Source organism: Polyodon spathula, chromosome 1 (genome assembly GCF_017654505.1).
Source record: "Polyodon spathula isolate WHYD16114869_AA chromosome 1, ASM1765450v1, whole genome shotgun sequence".
Lineage (NCBI taxonomy): Eukaryota > Metazoa > Chordata > Actinopteri > Acipenseriformes > Polyodontidae > Polyodon > Polyodon spathula.
Genome location: NC_054534.1, coordinates 23,665,099 through 23,686,252, shown reverse-complemented (window position 1 = coordinate 23,686,252; position 21,154 = coordinate 23,665,099). Strand labels below are relative to the sequence as shown.

Below are 21,154 nucleotides of genomic sequence, written 5' to 3'. Positions count from 1 at the left end.
CCCAACAGACTCACAGCTGTCATTGCCGCCAAAGGTGCTTCCACCAAGTATTAACTCAGGGGGGTGGAGACTTATCCAATTATTATCTTTCAGTTTTGTGTAATATATAATTTTTTTCTCAATAAAACCTTTTTTCCCCTTAACAGTGTGGATTATGGTGTGTAGATAACTGGAAAAAAAAATCCTCATTTAAATGCAGGAAACTCTGAGGCACCGACAGCAAAATTTGAAAAAAGTTCAAGGGGTTGTAGTCTTTCTATAGGCACTGTACATGCGGAACTCGTGACATCTAGTGGTCAACCCATTACACTTCAGCCAGGAAACAAGCAATTCTCATACTAAGTTTGATTCTGCACCACAGTAATCATATCGGTCCACTTATAAGAAACAAAACACCTGGGATGGATGTGATTCTTACAAACGGACTGCACTGTAAGTGGTTAATAAAAACATACAGATGTTTTCAAAGATCAAACTTTGGTTTAAAATGTATTCCAAACATTTTGCTTTTGCTTTTACAGCCCTATGCACAGGATAAGTTTGTATTTGCTACAAAGGAAAAGCTTCACAGCATGCAAAGCCACTTACTTACCATGGTTCAGATCCAAACCCATACCAGGCCAGCTGGAGCATCTGAAAACCTAGTCCAAGTAGTACAGTGTTCTTGTTACCTATTGATCTCATTAGGACCCTGAGAAACACAGTCTGTAGGAATAAGACATGGAAACAACAACATCAGAGATTACAATACCTTTGAGAATTATTATTTATGTATTATTTTCTTTTGAATTTAGTCATTGCCAATTTTTTCCCCAGTTTTCACCCCAATTTAGTATGCCCAATTATCTGTATCCTCAGCTCACCGCTAAAGCGCGAATTTTGCCGAGACTGAAGTTGGTTAAAAATAACACCAAAATGTTTTAAAAAAAAAAAAAAAAAAAAAAACCACCACAAACATCTAAAATTGCAAATCCTGAATTATATATCTATTCAACTAATACAATTTAAGACTAAAACTACGTATTGAAAAACAGTATTTATCAACTGTAAAGACGGTATCTTGATATAGCCCACACGATTTGAAACTCATTACAAAATCTGTCTTCTGTTAGGTATACACATTTCCAAAAGAACATATATTGTTATACATACCTGAGCTATAATGGAAAGGATCCCCACAACAGCTATAAAGGCTGCTATGGTCACAGACGAGAAACCAATGACCTACAAAAAATAAACAACTTGACTCAGCAATTTTCATGCTTTTGATGGAAAGCAAAGTTTTCTACTGAAATGCCTAAAAAAAAAACTCTGTGAAATTAATATTTCAGCTGTTAAAAAAACTAACTTTTTATTCATTTATTTTAAACACAGCTCTACTTGTTCAAAACAGGTTCAAATGTTTACTTGGAATTATTTTTAATTTATTACTGTATTTACTAAATTCAAACTGATCCAAAAACACAGGTGGTTCACAAAGAGATCTCAAACTTCAAAATGTAACCATTTACTAAAAAGTTGAATATAATTTTTTTACTTTACATTATTACTGTCCTGCTGTTTAAGAATTAAGATTGCACTGAAACAAAGAAAGTTACAACAAACTAATAAGGCATTTTCCTAACACTAACCAACATCTATATAAAATATGTATCTTGAAATGCTAGCAATTGTGAAGTTACCTGTCTCAAGTAAAGGAAAAAGCTAGAGTACTGGCCTGCCTCTGGCAGATAAGACAGAAACACTGTGATGCAGATGAGCAACACTGTGGAATCCTTCCCAACTTTCTTCAAAGACTAGAAAATAAAAAATGAGAAGTCTGTAAACAATAGAGCAAAAAACCACACACACACACACAGACTTGTTATACTGTTTTTAACTAGAATCTATGCAGAGCGATTATTAATTCATGAAAAAATGTTTAGTTTTGTGTTTCTTATTTCCTATTGTCCATTTCCAAAGCCAGTTTAGTCATTGCATACTTCAGACAACCAAGACGTGTATCGTATATCATTTATGTACTTCTTAGACAACAAAAAAGTTCCTCCAAACGCACTTACAGCAAAAGGGTCTGCTTGTTCCCACGAGATAGGTGCTCCCCATGAGACTGGCCTCATCTTCTCAGGCAGTGACTCTGGTACCGCCAAGAGGACGAAGCAAATGTCTAACAATGCGATGATTGTGGCCACAAGTACCACTAGGTTATCTCCATAATTGGCTGACAGGTAAGCGCCAATGGCAGGACTAGTTACTAAACTTGCCGCAAAAGTGGCAGATACCTGAAAGACATAAGAGAAAGATTAACTCGAAGCACAAAATGCTCTTTATCGCAAGCAGGCCACAATGTTCAATTTAACCTTCAGATCCATTTAAAAACATCCGTGATACCAGTAGGAACTACATGAGCTATACAGACATGGCCACTAGTGCACGACAGCAGTCTTTTCTCAGGTGGTAGCACAGCCTTCTGGGACAAAGACACAGTGGTGTACGCAGTGCTTCATGAACACTAAAGGCATTCTATACAGCCCAACAGATGGACTGACAGATAGATGCTGTAGCTAAACCATTTTCTCATCAACTTCTCTGCATCAACTGCAGACTTAACAAAAGCAAGGCATCATCATGGTGTTTAGGAATATTTTGTGTAATGCCCAAATGAGCGCAAACTGAGGAAGCAACAACCGAGAGCAACTGACATGAGTAAGCTCATTTTTGTTATGTTTATTACTTTGCCAGTATGTTAAATAGGTCAGCTACAGTTCATTTGCACAAGATCATGCCCCTGAAACACAAGATTATTATGGCACTGAACACAGAGTAGGACATATCCTCACTTAAAAACATACACAATGGGTATTTACAAAAGCATGATAACTGTTCAATGTAAACTACATATTTTTTAAAAACATGTGAATGTTTAATTCAATGTATATTGATTGGCTTGTAAAACAAGAAATTCAGTCCAATCAACTAGCTCTACAAATGAATACAAGTAAATTATGAAAAGTTACAATCAAACCTCTGCTCTAAAAGGTCATTATGTAGCCTATCCTTTCAGACCTAAAATCACATTTGCACACAATGTCTGAAAGTGTACACACACATTTTCACATCTTTTGTTCCCAGTCAGCCCTTATAAGATGTACACCTGTAAATAATTTGTATTGTATGTGTTTATAGAATGGCAAGGACTCCATATTAAATCTGTTGTCTATATTATATATATATATTATATATATATTGTATTATATATATATATATATATTATATATATACATATATATATATATAATATATATATATTATATATATATATATATATATATATATGTATATATATATAATATATATATATATATATATATATATATATATATATATATATATATATATATATATATATATATATATATATATATATATATATATATATATATATATATATATATATATATATATATATTTTTTTTTTTTTTTTTTTTTTTTTTTTTTTTAAGATATTTACTCTATTATTAATGATCCATACTAGGGCATACAGTAGACTGCAATAGCCAGTTTTGGAACAGTGATCGTTTTATTTTTCTACTCAACTACAGTACCAGCAAAATTTGCATTTCAGTTCAGGTAAATAAATCTTTACAGCTAAATGTGTTCTGCATAATTAAACTCATGTGTGCTTACCTCACATCAGCATGGAAACAAATACAGGCAGTTCTAATTGAAGCATCAATAATTAATCAACCCCATCTGTAAGGTTTTTTCTTTCAGCAGATCTTAACCACAGGATACTAGCTATCCTATGATGCTGAGTTTGAGACAGTTCTTATTAACTAAATGTCTACAGATCCACTATGACTAGACATGTATTTTTTTTTGTACTGAACACATCAGCTACTGTAACAGACAATAAATATAACTGAACTATCACTTACTGTTACGAGTAAACAAACATCTATATAATGCTCATGAACTTTGCTGTTTTCAACTTCTTGTACAATTGAATACTAAAATCACTGAAGCACAATCTTTGTGTTTTTTAGAAGTATAAATGCTCTGGTAAACATAAATAATAAATCACAATCAGAGGTGGCCAATTTCTGAAAAAAATCTTGTTCAAGGGACAAAATGCTCTAAAATCTACTTGCCTGCTCAGTGTCCCACAAAACACACAAAAATCAAATCTAACTTTTATGGCTTTGCTTTTATTCAACAATGAACAATAACAAATTGCTGCGCAAAAAAAAAAAGAAAATTTAAAAACTACGTCAAAATTGCTGCGCTCATCCAGCCTGAAAGCAAAAAAAACTTAAAAGCAGTCCAAATATTCTTGCTATAACTAAGCACATCTAGTTTTTTGTGCACAACACTAGGCAAAAAGTAGATTAAAGAAACTAAAAAGATTCAAGTGCCACCAGAGGTTAGCTAGTATTCAATAGCTCTGCTTGGGTCGTACTCCTCAAATTCAGGCCCCTCAATCTTAAGAAGCATCAAATATTGCAAGATGTCCTGATTAAGCAGTGTCCGTAAGGGGCTCTTTATGACAATTGTGGATGAAAACTATGTTCTACTTCGGCTGTTGACAAATGCAATGTAAACATCTCCACCAGCTCAAGAGGCTTGTTGACAGCATGGTAGAGTATGTAGGTAGAACTGGTATGTCATATGCCATATGTCACTAAACTCCACACTTGCAGCCTTCCCCCCCTCAGTGAAAAGGGCATCAAAATGGACTAGGATTTGTTGAATATCAAATTTGTCATATGAGCTGAGCTCTTCTCTACTTTCTGGCCACAACTTGTAGTCAAAAAAGCTGAATCCCTGAGCTGGCATGCAGTTGAAGTTGGAAAACCTTTCAATGTATTTGACCATGCTATCAATAAGTCTAACATTACTTGTTAAACTGGCTGCTGGGGGTCAGTGACCAGACAATTGGATCTCAGCTGAATCATCCCCGAACTTACTTTCTTCTGGGTGGTACATCTTATTAAACTATTGCATGTGTACACCAGAGTCACTCTTCAGTTCTACTAACCTTAAGAACACTTCTCTACTGCAGGCTGGACATGTAACAACAGTAGGTCATTAGAATGAAAGAATTCTGAGACAGGATACTGGCTCTAGGATATCTCAGACTGTAGAGTGTTTTAATGAAACCGACACTAGTGACTTCAGCAAGGAACTTCTTTGCCTTAGCTGCTGACTCATCAGTGCCACTGCCAACTTGAACCAAATCGCATTGAAGGCTCTTGCTTTGCTTGAGATCTACCATACCTGTTTAATATTGCTGAAGTGGGCGAAATTTTCATCTATAGCTGTTGCAATTTCTTTTGCATCTCTTATCCTTTTTGGACTATTCCAGTAAAATGTAAAAATCCACTTCAGAGTTTCTTCAAACTGCGTAATGACAGGCAAGGTTTTCACGATCTAGAATTGCCATCTGAAGCTTGTAAGCTACACAGTGGAATGGGAGTAGAAACGGGATAACTTTTTTTTTTTTTTTTTAGTAGCACTGGAACAGCTGCACTATCAAAATTCTGTGATATTAATGTTGGACCTGGTTTTTCCTGAGACAATCTGCCAAGACAACTTCTGGATTCCATTAACAATACCATCTAGTACACCTAATGCATGTGCATGCTCCAGTGGAACAAGATCTGCCAATACTCTATAGGGCTTTCCTGCACTGACAACCTTAACCAGCAGTTTCCTGTATGGCATTTTCTGTACTCCCATCAGCTAAGAGATGAACCTTGATCGACTAACTAATTCCTTAGTGTCATGTCTAAGGACTTCTGCCTCACACCTAATTCAAAGACTTTCTTTCTGTTGGTGTAATTGTCTCCTACATCCACACAATTAAGTATGAATTGTTAAATAACACTTAATCACTTAACACTTTTCCCCCACCTTTTTTAATTTGTGCATTGCCTGTGTAATAAGGGGCTACCCCACAAGTTGAGCTGTGGAACTGGAAGAACTTACTGTGACCACAGCAGCACAATTAGATTTTTTAATCTCCTGATTGTACCATGACAAACATGCCCTGTGAGCTTTGCTGGTTTCATGTGCTTTAATTGGATCAATACAAAACTGATCACACATTGTAGAATATTTCAGGCAAACCTCACAATGCACTTTGGAGACTGGTTCTCCTTCTTCAGACTGGCTTCCCTTAAGATCTAACTGTGGCCAAAAGTCCTTCCAGTGAGGTTAAAACACTCTTATTTTCATCATATTTTTTGTTGTTTGTGGCTGACAGCTGGCTGCTGCTCTTTTTCCCCTTTATCCTTGCATGTTTTCTGCTCTTTTTTTTATTTAAAATTGAGACATGGTTAACACAGTTGAGGCTCCACTTCTACCCAGTTTCTTTTATCATGCCGATATTAAAAATGCAGATAAAATGTGATGTGTATCCTGATTGGCTTAAAAGAGGTGGTGAAAGAAATGTTGCAATGTTTTATGACAAGTAGGGAAGCAGCGAGGGAGAGAAAAAAGTTAACAGCCAGCGCTGCAGTGCAACTTGTTTTGGATGAATTGCATTACTATATTTTGAGTGACTTTCATTAGCCTACTACTATTTGTGGCGCAGACAAATTTTACTTCGAATGTTGGATTCTTTTATCAGTCACACCGAAGCTGGCAATAACAAGACGACCATATATATAAGTTTTTTTTTTTTTTTTTTTTTTTTTTTTTTTGTGTTTTCACATTTCCCTTACATTCGCAGTGTCATTGAACATTCTGTTTTGAGTGCTGTGTATTTCACCTTGGATTCCCTCAGCCTTTGTTTTTATTTGTTCTTGCTCCCGTTTCGCTTAAGCACGAAAAGAGAAAAGTACGATGACACTATGAATATAATATATAAAGCTTTTTCCTTACATATTTATTTACTGTGTAGACATCACATGTAACTGTCAAGCTATTTAGATAGAGTTATTTCAAAAAGTGATGCAATTATGTGTTTATGGTTCATATTTACACTATTACTGTATATTATATTTACAGTCGTAATTTGCCAAATAGTACTTATTATTGACTGTCCATTTACATTTGCACAGTACATATTTAAAGAACTACAGCTATATAAAAGGCAACTATACCGTCATTTTAAAAGTTGTATTAATAATAAAAGTACCAACGGGCAAATTGTTGCGGTAAATTTTATAGTTCCAGGCATCAGGCGAATGAATTGCACACCCCTGACAATACTCACTTTTACCTTTTTTTTTTTTTGTTTAATAGGCACAGCTACATTTTTGTAACAGCGATAGTGGCTGGTTACATTTGTTTTCGATGTTTGAAATGGTTATATATTATATATATATATATATATATATATATATATATATATATATATATATATATATATATATATACATACACATTATACACACACACAGTACTGTGCACAAGTTTTAGGCAGGTGTGAAAAAATGCTGTAAAGTAAGAATGCTTTCAAAAATAGACATGTTAGTAGTTTATATTTATCAATTAACTAAATGCAAAGAGAGTGGACAGAAGAAAAATCTACATCAAATCAATATTTGGTGTGACCACCCTTTGCTTCAAAACAGCATCAATTCTTCTAGGTACACTTGCACACAGTTTTTGAAGGAACTCGGCAGGTAGGTTGACCCAAACATCTTGGAGAACTAACCACAGTTCTTCTGTGGATTTACGCAGCCTCAGTTGCTTCTCTCTCTTCATGTAATCCCAGACAGACTCGATGATGTTGAGATCAGGGCTCTGTGGGGGCAATACCATCACTTCCAGGACTCCTTGTTCTTCTTTACGCTGAAGATAGTTCTTAATGACTTTCGCTGTATGTTTGGGGTCGTTGTAATGCTGCAGAATAAATTTGGGGCCAATCAGATGCCCCACTGATGTTATTGCATGATGGATAAATGTCTGCCTGTACTTCTCAGCATTGAGGAGACCATTAATTCTGACCAAATCCCCAACTCCGTTTGCAGAAATGCAGCCCCAAACTTGCAAGGAACCTCCACCATGCTTCACTGTTTTCTGCCAATTCTGAGCTGATGGCATTGCTGGACATCTTCTGATTGCGAAGGGAAGTAAGCATGATGTGTCTTTCATCTGCTGCAGTAAGTTTCCTTGGCCTATCACTGCGTCTACGGTCCTCAACATTGCCCGATTCTTCGTGCTTCTTCAAAAGAGCTTGGACAGCACATCTGAAAACCCCTGTCTGCCTTGAAATTTCTGCCTGGGAGAGACCTTTCTGATGCAGTATAACTACCTTGTGTCTTGTTGCTGTGCTCAGTCTTGCTAGGGTGTATGACTTTTGACAGTAAACTGTCTTCAGCAACCTCACCTTGTTAGCTGAGTTTGGCTGTTCCTCACCCAGTTGTATTCCTCCTACACAGCTGTTTCTGTTTCAGTTAATGATTGTGTTTCAACCTACATATTGAATTGATGATCATTAGCACCTGTTTCGTATAACTGTTTAATCATACACCTGACTATATGCCTACAAAATCCCAGACTTTGAGCAAGTGTACTTAGAAGAATTGATGCTGTTTTGAAGGCAAAGGGTGGTCACGCCAAATATGGATTTGATTTAGATTTTTCTTTGTTCACTCACTATGCATTCAGTTAATTGATAAATATAATCTATTAACATGTCTATTTTTGAAAGTATTCTTACTTTACAGCATTTTTTCACACCTGCCTAAAACTTTTGCACAGTACTGTGTGTGTGTGTGTTATATATATATATATATATATATATATATATATATATATATATATATATATATATATATATATATATATATATATATATATATATACACATATATATACACACACACAGTTGCCTTGCAAAAGTATTCAGACCACTGACCAATTCTCTCATATTACCAAATTACAAATGGTACACTGAAATTTCGTTCTGTTTGATATTTTATTTTAAAACACTTCAACTCAAAATCAATTATTGTAAGGTGACATTGGTTTTATGTTGGGAAATATTTTTAAGAAAAATAAAAAACTGAAATATCTTGCTTGCATAAGTATTCAACCCCCACACATTAGAGCCACCTTTCACTGCTATAACTGCTTTAAGTCTTTTGGGGTAAAGTATGTACCAGCTTTGCACACAGTGTCGGAGTGATTTTGGCCCACTCTTCTTGGCAGATTTGCTCCACGTTGTTCAGATTGGTTGGACGACGCTTGTGGACCGTAATTTTCAAATAGTACCACAGATTCTCAATGGGATTGAGATCAGGACTTTGACTGGGCCACTATAGGACATTCACCTTTTTGTTCTTGCGCCACTCCAATGTTGCTTTGGCCTTGTGCTTGGGATCAATGTCCTGTTGAATGGTGAATTTCCTCCCAAGCTTCAGTTTTTTAGCGAACTGAAGCAGATTCTCTTGCAGTATTTTCCTGTATTCTGCTCCATCCATGCTTCCTTCAATTGTAACAAGATGCCCAGTCCCTGCTGATGAGAAGTATCCCCACAGCATGATGCTGCCACCACCATACTTCACTGTAGGGATGGTGGGTCTTGAGGCATGGGCAGTGTTAGGTTTGCGCCACATATAGCGCTTTCAGTTTTGGCCAAAAAGCTCTATCTTGGTCTCATCTACCATAAAACCTTTTCCCACATCGCAGCTGGGTCACTCTCATGCTTTCTGGCAAACTCCAGACAGGAATTCAGATGATAATTTTTGAGTAACAGCTTCTTTCTTGCCACCCTCCCATACAGGCCAGTGTTATGCAGCGCTCTTGATATGGTTGACTGGTGCACCATTACTCCACTCCCAGCCACTGAACTCTGTAGCTCCTTCAAAGTGACTGTTGGCCTCTCTGTGGCTTCTCACAAGTCTTCTTGTTTGAGCGCTGAGTTTTGAGGGACGGCCTTTTCTTATCAGTGCCTGGGTGTTGTGATGTAGCTTCCACTTCCTGATTATTGATCCAACTGTGCTCACTGGGATATCCAAACACTTGGATATTATTTTGTACCCTTTCCCTAATCTATGCATTTGTGTTATTTTATCTCTAACTTCCGTAGAATGCTCTTTGGTCTTCATTTTCCTTCAGATTCACAGCCTTACCAATGATCCTTCAACAGTGGGGGTTTTTTCCAGAAAATGTGACAGCAACTTTAATGGTTCAGAGGTGGAGGCCAATGGTAAGGTAATTGTGTCCTCGTTAGGGCAATTTCTTTAAACGGAACAAACTGGGAGCTTCCACAGCACAGGGGTTGAATACTTATGCAAGCAGGATATTTCAGTTTTTTTATTTTTCTTAAAAATATTTCCCAATATAAAACCAATGCCACCTTACAATAATTGATTCGAGTTTCAGTGTTTAAAAATAAAATATCAAACAGAACGAAATTTCAATGTACCATTTGTAATTCAGTAATATGAGAGAATTGGTCAGGAGTCTGAATACTTTTGCAAGGCACTGTGTGTGTGTGTGTAATATATATAATTTCATACTTGCAAACAAAAGAAAAAAGTAAAGGAAGAAAACACAAGAGTACAGAAAGTGCACCGCAACAGAAAGTTATACCAAGTCCCTTTGGATCATTTGTATGTTGTGTAATAAAAAGAAAATTCTTCTTTGTTATTTATTACAGTGTTATCTGAGGTTAATATTTTTGATATTGTAAAATTGTTAAATGCCACACATTTATGCAGAGGTGGGAAGTAAATGGTAACAATAAACATTTACACTGTAGACTATTTTGGATTATTAATAGAAACCGAATACAAGTGTTTCCAGAGAGAGTCTCAAATACTGTAAATTCTGATATTCTAAATTTTAGAAAATCATTTCGAAGTACATGCATGTATAAACATCCATGTATGCTCTAAAGTACTGTATTTATGCGCTACATATCTGTTTATTCTATATTCGAGAGAAAGAAAAAGAAAGGATAAACAAATACAGTTGTAATCAAAAGTTTACATACCCCAGTGAATCTATAATTTCTAGAAACTTCTCAAACAAAGAATTTTAGGAAAAATCTTATAGCAAAAATTGCTTTTGTGGATGAGGAAAAAAGTTAAAAGTTGAAAGAAATAGAGGTCTACAATTATTTTTCAGCATTTTTTTTTTTTTTTTGCAAAACTCTAAAAATGTTAATTCAAAAGTATTCATACCCGTTGATTCTAGAAAAAGACTGAACAAGTATGGTGTTCATGGAAGGATAACCAGGAGGTAACCACTGCTCCCTAAAAAGAACATTGTTGCCCTTCTGAAGATGATCTTCTGGAATAATATTCTCTGAACAGAGTCAAAGGTAGAGCTTTTTGGCCTCAATGAGAAACATTATGTTTGGCGAAAACCAAACACTGTGTTCGAACAGAAGAACCTCATCCCAACCGTCAAGCATGGTGGTGGGAGTGTGATGGTTTGGGGCTACTTTGCTGCCTCAGGACCTGGATGGCTTGCCATCATTGACACAACCATGAATTCTGCAATGTATCAGAAGATTCTAGAGGAGAATATCAGACCATCCGTCCATGAGCTGAAGCTGAACCGAAAGTGTGTCATGCAGCAAGACAATGATCCTAAACATACAAGCAGATCTACAAAAGAATGGCTGCAGAAGAAATTCCACGTATTAGAATGGCCTAGTTAAAGTCCGGACCTAAACCCCATTGAAATGTTGTGGCAGTATCTGAAGCAAGCTGTCCATGCAAGGAAACCCTCAAACGTCACAGTTACAGCAGTTCCTTAAAACCGATGTGAGAGACTGACCAACAGTTACAGGAAACTCTTAGTCGAAGTCATTGCTGCTCAAGGGGGTGCCACCAGTTACTGAATCTAAAGGTTCACATACTCACACATGGATATTGAAAAGTGTATCATGTTTTTGTGTCATTTATTTAATCAGGTTATCTTTATGTATTATTAGGACATAGATTAAGATCTTTTAACATTTTAGGTTTTAAATATGTAAAGATCCTAAGGGGTTGACAAACTTTCTCATGTATATATGTATGTACACATACATACTGCAAATAACAGTATCTGAATCCATACTGGGTTTCTTTTTTCATTGTTAGTGTGACAGTACAATAGATAAAATGTATTATACAGACATACATGTAAAACGCAGAAAGACTGTAAATTGCATGATTTATACGTATAATGGAATAATAATGTAGAAAGTAGGGGATGATGGTTTTTATTTATATGCATTTTCTTTCTTTATAAAGTAGTGTGCAAATGTATTATACCACCTCACGATTTACCATTTACATCCTTTATATATACAATACCTATCTGCATGAAAACCTCTGGGTGTAAGAATTTCAAATTTCGATCCGTAATCAGTGGTATAGAAACAATAGGCACGTGCGAGTGACCACTGTGCTTTAATTAGGCACCTTAAAAGTTGTGGCTATGTGCTCTTTTTCTCTTACTATTTTAAATGAATTGTATGAGTGGCCTATTAATGTCATCAATTAAATTAGTCACACACTAATTTGCCTAGTTCGATAACACACCAAAACATAAGCAATGGGGTGTTCTAATAAATATGCAAACTGCTGCTGTACTTCAGAATCTACTGTATAGTAACTATGTAAACACATTTGTTAAATTATTAGGAAGTAGGGGGCGACGCTATTGTTTTATATTTATTCATGCATTTATTTTATTTGTTCTTTTAGATCTGTGTTATAATAACTGGCATGGCAAACTGGTCAGGTGCTACAGCAGATGATGAATTTAGATCTCTTGGCAGGTGTAAGGCTGACCAACCCCAGACACTATATATTCTATAGAATGAGTGGTCTGCCACTGTTATAACAAGACCAAGCAGAGTGCATAAAAACATGAACTGAGTAAAATCCAGGGAGATGTTTGACACTGTTATAGGGACATACTCAAAAACCATGTTTGTTTGATATACAAACTTTTGATAGTTTTATACAATGTTATATTGTTATGCAACCAGTTGACATTCTTATCAGTTGTTTTTGTGGTGAAGTCTCTTTATGTTGTGTATTATAACTGTAGACTAAACAATGAATGTTAAACAGTCAAAAAATCGCTTTAGTTTACCCCAGGTTACTCAAAGTAGTAATTTATATAAACATGTTAGGGTTGTAAAAATCCCTCTAAAAAAGGTACAAAATAGATAATTAGATTTTGTGAAAAAAAAAAAGTTAGGATGAAAATCTGGTAGTTTGTTCAGGGTCTGAAAATAAATACAAATTTGTTAACTCTACTGTCTCAAATAGGATTTTTGTTATAGCACTGTCATAAAAACGGTCATAAAATACTTGGCTGTGAGGTGACAAATGCTTGGAGGTACAAAGGGTTAAACTCTTATAATACCAGGAGGTCAGAAATCTATGCAGTATTACAGGACTTCAGACCCCCCCAGCCCCCCAGCCTTTGAAATACATAATCATAAGAATTTATATAAAACATTTTAAACTTATTTTCAAACGTAACCAACTTAATTAGCATCTGATATGGTATTTTACAAGAAATAAAAAGAAAAGAAAGTCTCCTTACCAGTCCATATGCTGTACTTCTTTCATGTTCTTCTGTGATATCAGCTACATAAGCAAATATAACAGAGAAGGTGACAGAAAAGATTCCAGACACAGAAATCATAGCAAAATACCACCTAGAAAAAAAAAAAGAAAACCAAAAGGAGTTAAACATTTGGAATGAATGTAACTGCACTGAATTATGTTATTAACTAATACACAAATACATTTATGAAGCGTTTCAAACCAACCGTCACTGAAAAATAAAGCCCAGATTTCTGTGTACCTCTATCCATTAGTTTGTAAACCTGTTAAATAATTAACTAGCTGAAACAAAAATGAGGGCACACATACCTGGATACAGAACAGGCAGAACATTAATATTTAATTACATTAAAATATTAAGATGTATAGATATGTAGATATATAAGGGATGTCCTGTAAAAACATTTTCTGGAAAAACAAAAAAGTGGTATAAAACCCACGAACACCTCAGTTTTCAGAAAATTGTATATAGGTCACAAGGATAGGTTATCTAAAGGAAACGTAGTTTATCAAGTTTTTCAAAGGAGATCCCTCATATATAAATTCCACTCCTACCCGATTAATCAGAATGCTTTCTGGAGTACCAATTTTACAACTGATTAGCAGTACTATTAAAATGGGTGTGGGAATATCTGCATTTATTGAAAACATTTACTATTAAATGAGTCAGTGAGCTTGAAATTCATAGAAACACAACAATGTAATGTACCACAGTTAAATGCATACAGATGGTTTGCAGAAATGCAAGGAATACATTCATCTGGAGTACTCCAGAAAAAGCAGTTTTAAAAATGTAGGATTTCACAGCATCAGTCCTAGAATTGCATTTATGCTGTAGTGTTTTGACATAAAGTGCAGCAAACAATAGCAATTTGATTCAGATTTTATTTAAAAAAATAAATAAATAATCCCTTTTCTTACACACTCCAGGAAGAGAGCATAAATCATTCTAAAGAAACACATTTTCCAAGTTGACAAAACATGCAATTTAACTATCAGAAAATGACTCCAAGTAGCACTGTATGTACTCAAGTCTTACATGACACAAAGCATGTACTTCAAATACTAGTTGTTTTGAACCACCTCAAAAACAAAACCTGCATTTCTAAAGACATACAAGAACACTGCCATTATCTCAATAGATTTGACATAACATTAATCAAAGACATGTACATATTTAATCAAGTGCAGGAGCGTATATAGATGTTTTAGTGAGCATGTGAGAAATGTTTTAGCAACTATACAATATTTTAAGTTCACAATGGTCAGCTACAACAGCGTTTACTGTTGGAGATAATGTATATTTAAAATTTGCCAGCTGTACAATAATTGTACTTTAAACCCAATTCACCATAGAACAGTCTCACTCTCAGCAGTTCTTCATAGTTTATAATGATCTAATGTGAATCACTGAAACACACACTACACAAAAGCATTGTCTGTTATCGGTTACACCGAGTGAATTACACAGCTAGGCCTTGCACACAGGACACGCAACGTCACATACAGAGCATTGGTTCAAGCCCATGCCTCTTACCAGGGACTTATCCTCATTAGAGGAATTGGGGCACAGGTGAAGAACACTGTGACCAGCAGAAAAGACTTCCTCCCCCATACATCTGACAGGGCCCCTATTAGAGGAGCACTCATAAATGATAAAAAGCCCTAGAAGTAGAAAGAAAAAGCAAAAAAGAACAAATAAGATTACCTTATTTATTTTTCCCGATGAGTAAGCTCTTACAAAAAGCATACATGATAGAGAAATTCAGTACAGTTTATAAAAAGGTTATTCCCACCCACTAAGAAGGTACAGCAATCAAAGCAACTACATTTTAATTAGAATGAAGCAATGCTGTAATTTGTTGGGAAGAATTAATAATTGCCTTTAAATGTTTACTATCTTATTGACTACAGCGACATTTTATCACAGAAATAGGTCCAGATAGAATGGATTTTAATTAATGAGTGTCTACCAGGAATAATGTACTGCTGCCAGTAAGCTAACCATGGTACTCTTTTGAATACATTTCAGTCCTATAGCAATGTCTAAGAGCTTCAAAACAGGAGGTAAAGGAAGTTTAACAATTTAGGAAAACACAGCAACTATTTGGAAAAGTCTCAAACAAATTACACATTGTTTTTACACTACTGTACTAAGCAGTCTTTTATATAAAGTCTCTTGTGGGTTATCTGGAATAATACAGTATTAAAAAATATTACCAGCAATTCTTGAAAGACAGCTCTTTCTATCTATAGAAAATATTTAAGAATAAAAATCACTGTAGAACTCTAGTTTTGCAAGCACTGCGCCTAATTTAGGCCACTGTGCAAAAGACCTTGTACTGTAGCAAGTCACATGGTGAATTCTTGCAAAACTAATAAAACACCAAGCAGTGTCAAATCAATGACATTTTTAGTTACTATAGTTCCTCCGATACAATATTTCACTTTGACAGAATCGAGGGACAAAAGCTACGGTACCAACTGTGAGCCTGCTTCAGAATCTCATTTTGTTTTTGAAAGATTGCACTGCTGTGAATTTCAGAATCATATATTTCAAGACTACATTTGCTTTGGATGGTTCCATTTCATGCATATTCACTGCGAAGACTTTGTTGATGTGGCAAAAATAGAACTTGGGTTTGCAAACACTTCTAAAAGTAAAAGGAGGAATGTTAACTGGCAAAGCTGATTCTGAGGACATGCCTGCTTTTTTGTGCCACTGTAAAATAAGTTATTTTTCCATTTTTGCAGTTGATTTTTTAACAATGTTTTGCTGTATTTTAAGCCAACTATAGTGTAGTTATACAGTGCCTATAGGAAGTATTCACCCCCTTGGATGTTTTCACAGTTTGTTGTGTTACAACCTGAAATCTTGATGCATTTAAATGGGATTTCTTTCCTTAGATTTACACAACCTACTCAACACTTTCAATGTGTGAAAAAAATGGGGGGTGAAAATACAAATCAATTAAAAATAAAAACCTGAAGTCTTCTTTAGATAAATATTCACCCCCTTTGCTATGACACTCCTAAATAAGCTCAGGTTCAACCAATTGCCTTCAGAATTCACACAATAAGTTAATTGGAGTCCATCTGTGTGCAACAAAAGTGGTTCACATGTTTTCAGATTAAATACACCTGTCTCTGTAAGGTCCCACTGTTGGGTAGTGCATTCAAAGCAAATATATTACCATGAAGACCAAGGAGCTTTCAAAACAACTCCGGGATAAAGCTGTGGAAAGGCATAGTTCAAGGGAGGGGTATAAAAAGATTTCACAGGCACTGAATATCCCCTGGAGCACAGTTAAGTCAATCATTAAGAAGTGGAAGGTATACGCCACCTCCCAGAATCTGCTTAGAGCAGGCCGTTCTGAGCTGCCGGGTAAGAAGGGCATTGGTCAGAGAAGCCACCAAGAGGCCAATGACAACTCTGAAAGACCTACAGCGTTCCATGGCTGAGATGAGAGAAACTCTCCATGTGTAAACAATAGCTGAGGTACTCCACAAATTTGGCCTGTATGGAAGAGTGGCAAGAAGGAATCAATTTCTGAAAAAAGCCCATGTAAAATCCTGCTTGGAATTTGCAAAAAGGCATGTGGAAGACTCTGAAAAGATGTGGCAAAAGATTGTGTGGTCCGATGCAACAAAAATTGAAGTATTTGGCCTAAATGCAAAGCGTTATGTCTGGCGCAAACACAACACAGCACATCATGGTGGTGGCAGCACAATGCTATGGGGATGCTTTTCATCAGCAGGGACTGAGAAGCTTGTCAGGGTAAAGGGCAAAATGGATGGAGCTAAATACAGACAAATCCTTGAGAAAAACCTGCTTCAGTCTGCAAAAGACCTATGACTGGGACAGAGATTCACCTTTCAGCAGGACAATGACCTCAAGCACACAGCCAAAGTGAGACTGGAGTGGCTTAAAGACAAGAAAGTGAATGTCCTAGAGTGGCCCAGTCAAAGCCTTGAACAATTTTGTCAAGAAATATGGGCAAATATTGCAAGATCCAGATGTGCAAACCTGGTAGAGACTTACCCCAAAAGACTCGCAGCTGTAATTGCTGCCAAAGGTGGTTCTACCAAGTATTGACTCGGGGGTGAATATTTATGTCAGGTTTTTTTTTTTTTTTTTTCATTAACTGTTGTTTCACAATAAAAATTTATCTTGCCTCTTCAAAGTGTTGAGTAGGTTGTGTAAATACTTCTTATAGGCACTGTATTTAACCAAATTCTGGGACGTGTTTCTACAAAAAAAAAAAAAAAAAAAAAAAACACAAAACAGAAAGAAAAACATTTAATAGCAGATGTCATGAAAAGGTGGTAAAAGTAGTTAGGTTGATGACCTTTGACCTCGCTTTTAGAAATTACCTTAAAACTACTGAAATGCTTTCCAAATAAATACCTGATGCAAGTCACTGAAGTAGAGCCCTCACTGGTTCATTTGAGCTGGAACAACCCAATACTGTATAACTATGGCCCCTTATTTTCCTTTTTTGGGGGGAGGAGTACACAGTTTCTTAATAAAATGACCAACTTTTAGTAAAACATCAGGTTCTTCAGAAAAACACGAGATTGCGTCATCCAACTTCGGCATGCATCGTCTAGGCAGACTTACACGTTTGACCGTGGTCTGATTAGGCAGAAAATGTCATGACACTTGGTGGAACAACTGAACAAACAGGTGTTTCAAACCCGATTTAGAAATATTAAACTGTATATGTGCACTTAGAGAATAAAAACTTATGAGAAACTTGCTTATGAGAAAAGATTTACAGTGTTATGCAATTTAGTTTAACATAAGTATGACTGTATTCACCTACTAAAAGTAAATCTCAATTAATGTTTGCACGCATAACAGTAAAAATTTACACTGTACATTAAAAGGACAGTTGGTTATCCCGCGTGTCCATACTGCAGCAATACATGTGTCAATGTTTACTTGAGAGATCTTTCTCTGGAAAACGCTCTTACAATCATCATACTGTATCCAGTTCATTCTCCCTCCCACAACAATGCTGGTGATTTGGTTGAAAGGAACGTATTGTGAGAACGGCTCTCAAAGTTAAGAACTGTATTAAGAAACGTATTCACTACTGTGGGTGAAACTATAGTAGAAGGCCAACTCATGCCAACATGCAGTCACAAAAGATTACGCTCACAGATGTATTACCAGCCAGTGGGTGGGTGTTTTGGGGGTTTTAAGGCCATGCTTATTCTACTGTAGTTAGTTATTCTTAAAATATAATCTTTTTTAAATAAAATAATGTAACACTCACACACTCTGTGCTGTTCACTTTCATGTTTAAAGAGCTAATGCAAGAACCACAGGTTTTGAGGTTAAAAGCAAACTGTTAGAACAAACATATTGCTTCAACCTCACGTTGACAAGGACCTTAGGAGTAATCTAAACTATCTTTATACAGTTCATTTTAATTCACAATATAAAAGGCAGGCCTTCCTTTACTACAGAGTAGGTTTCCCAGAAAAAATGAAACTGTATAAAAAGGTAAAAGATACAAACATGCAAATTAAATGCAACTCTTACCTTTACACCTTGAATTAGACCGTTCATTAAAAACGTATGTTGAGGAAATGTTTCATGTAGAACCTAGAACACATTTAGAATATATTTAGATATTGTACATACATACATATAATTGCTATATACACATTTATATTTTGTAAATTTAACTACAAAATACAAACTACTAGATTTAAATATTTATATTAGGACCCCAACCCGAAATACAACCCGCATCTAGATTGGGGTTAATTATTTTTTAGAACCCCCAAATCTTTGTGTTCAGGTGGGGTTGTCTTGCGAATGACCCCATCGCAATGCAGAACACTCACTTAACCTGAACCCGATCTGAAGATCATTCGAACACACAGGCAGTGAGCAGCAATGTCACAGTGCGAGTTGGTCTTTTAATTAAAGCTACAGTACCACAGTACATGAGCAGAACACAACACAACAGAATAAAACACAAATAGCAACCTAAATATTCTATATTGTAATAATTAAATTCCAGACAATTCTTTTTTTACATAGTTATGTTAGGTTAGATTCCTGAAAGCTACAGAAAGCTTTACACACACGTGTGTGAAGAGACACTAAATGCTGGTTAAAGAGCATCTTCTAAGTAAATATTCAGAACATTTTTAGATGTTATTTTCAGGCTATACACCAACAGCAAGCACATGCTCAACTGTTGCAGTAGCAAAACTAACAGTTATTAAAATAAACTTTACAAACTACAACAACATTTGCAATTTAAAAACCCTTCAAGTAAAATACACTTTTTATTTTTTTTTTTTTTTTTTTAAACTAACCAGACATGTGAAGCTGCAATTAGTAAATCTGGCCATTTTTTCATCCATACGGGGCTAAACAAGCATTTGTTGTGTATAGTGAGATTCAAATGGATCATTTGGATGCAAGTTACCACATACAGCAATATACAGCTGAACAGTTATTGTGAAAATGCTATAAATACAATACCTGCACAATTTGAGCTACTGTATATGACAGGCAAATTACTTGCACATGGCCTAATCTGCAAAGCAGGTCTGCACCTCCAACAACACAATTTGTTTAAAAAAAAAAAAAAAATTAAATATTTGTTATTGTTATTTGTTCTGATGACTCAATTTCCTAATGTAAAATTTTATGCAAGTCATGTTAACAATGTGATACTTACTGTTAACATTGGAGTGGTCAACAAACCCCAGGCGAAGAACTCCAAGAAAATGACAACCACTGCATGTGTAACGGTAGCATGACCAATTCCCTGTTGCTGTGGGGGGGGGGAGTTACACTTGTGAGTTATTTATATAGGCATATACAGTAGGCAAAATAAAAAACGGAACGTAATGTTCAGTCAAGTAGATGATATGTTTTTTGTACGTATTGTGTAATCACTGTTTTACTTTCACAGTACTGTATTTCTCAGTTATATCCCCCTGTTACATTTGCAGTATGAATCAGTTTATCATGTCAGATTATTACTCTAATAGAAAAGAGTTACACTGTAGTTGGCTCCAGGGACAAAACTGAAAAAAGTCCACCCATCTGTCTCCCGTCCCCATGAATGAATTAAAATGGGAGGTACAATATATGCACTCAGACAACTCCACTCCACCCAAGAACAAAACTATGAGTGCTTCACCTTTAACTTTTCAGTTTAGATTTTGCAACTGTACTGTATTACTTATGTCCCCTCTTTCAGCTAGTAAATAAGAGTTTATTAGACGAAGAGAATAGATGAATAAAAAGCTTTTCACTCTGGGTTTAAATCCAGAGAAAAAACAAAATGTATTTAACTGATTGCCCAAAAACAACATGACTCATACACATGGCTGCTAAACTCTGTGGCACACATTCATATGGCTAATGCAGTCCCATATTTCAATATTGTTATTTTAATGCACAGGCATGTAACCTCCTTTGTACAGAGTACTGTACCAATTGACTGGAAAACATGTGCAGGCTATCATTTTTAAGCATTGTGTCTATTGTATGTACAATGACCATTTGTTCTACAAACAATGTAGCTTTGAAAAGGATGTGAACAACCAGAAGCTAGTAATTTTCCTCTGCCATTCATGTCATGCTG

The 21,154-nt window shown here is 35.6% G+C and overlaps 1 protein-coding gene across 4 annotated transcripts in view; it reads right to left on the bottom strand.

The window, feature by feature from the left end:
* mfsd14bb (major facilitator superfamily domain containing 14Bb) overlaps positions 1-21,154 on the bottom strand; it is a 38,565-nt gene that overhangs the window by 7,774 nt on the left and 9,637 nt on the right. For 2 of the 4 annotated variants that reach the window (XM_041250367.1, XM_041250378.1), the window contains 8 exons: positions 20,240-20,335; positions 19,084-19,146; positions 15,070-15,197; positions 13,510-13,624; positions 2,061-2,279; positions 1,683-1,796; positions 1,153-1,224; positions 593-705 (listed from right to left, as the gene is read on the bottom strand). In XM_041250367.1, the coding sequence (XP_041106301.1) occupies positions 593-705; positions 1,153-1,224; positions 1,683-1,796; positions 2,061-2,279; positions 13,510-13,624; positions 15,070-15,197; positions 19,084-19,146; positions 20,240-20,335 (920 nt within the window). The remainder of the gene's footprint in view (positions 1-592; positions 706-1,152; positions 1,225-1,682; positions 1,797-2,060; positions 2,280-13,509; positions 13,625-15,069; positions 15,198-19,083; positions 19,147-20,239; positions 20,336-21,154) is intronic. The other 2 variants (XM_041250388.1, XM_041250398.1) reach the window with 2 other exon arrangements.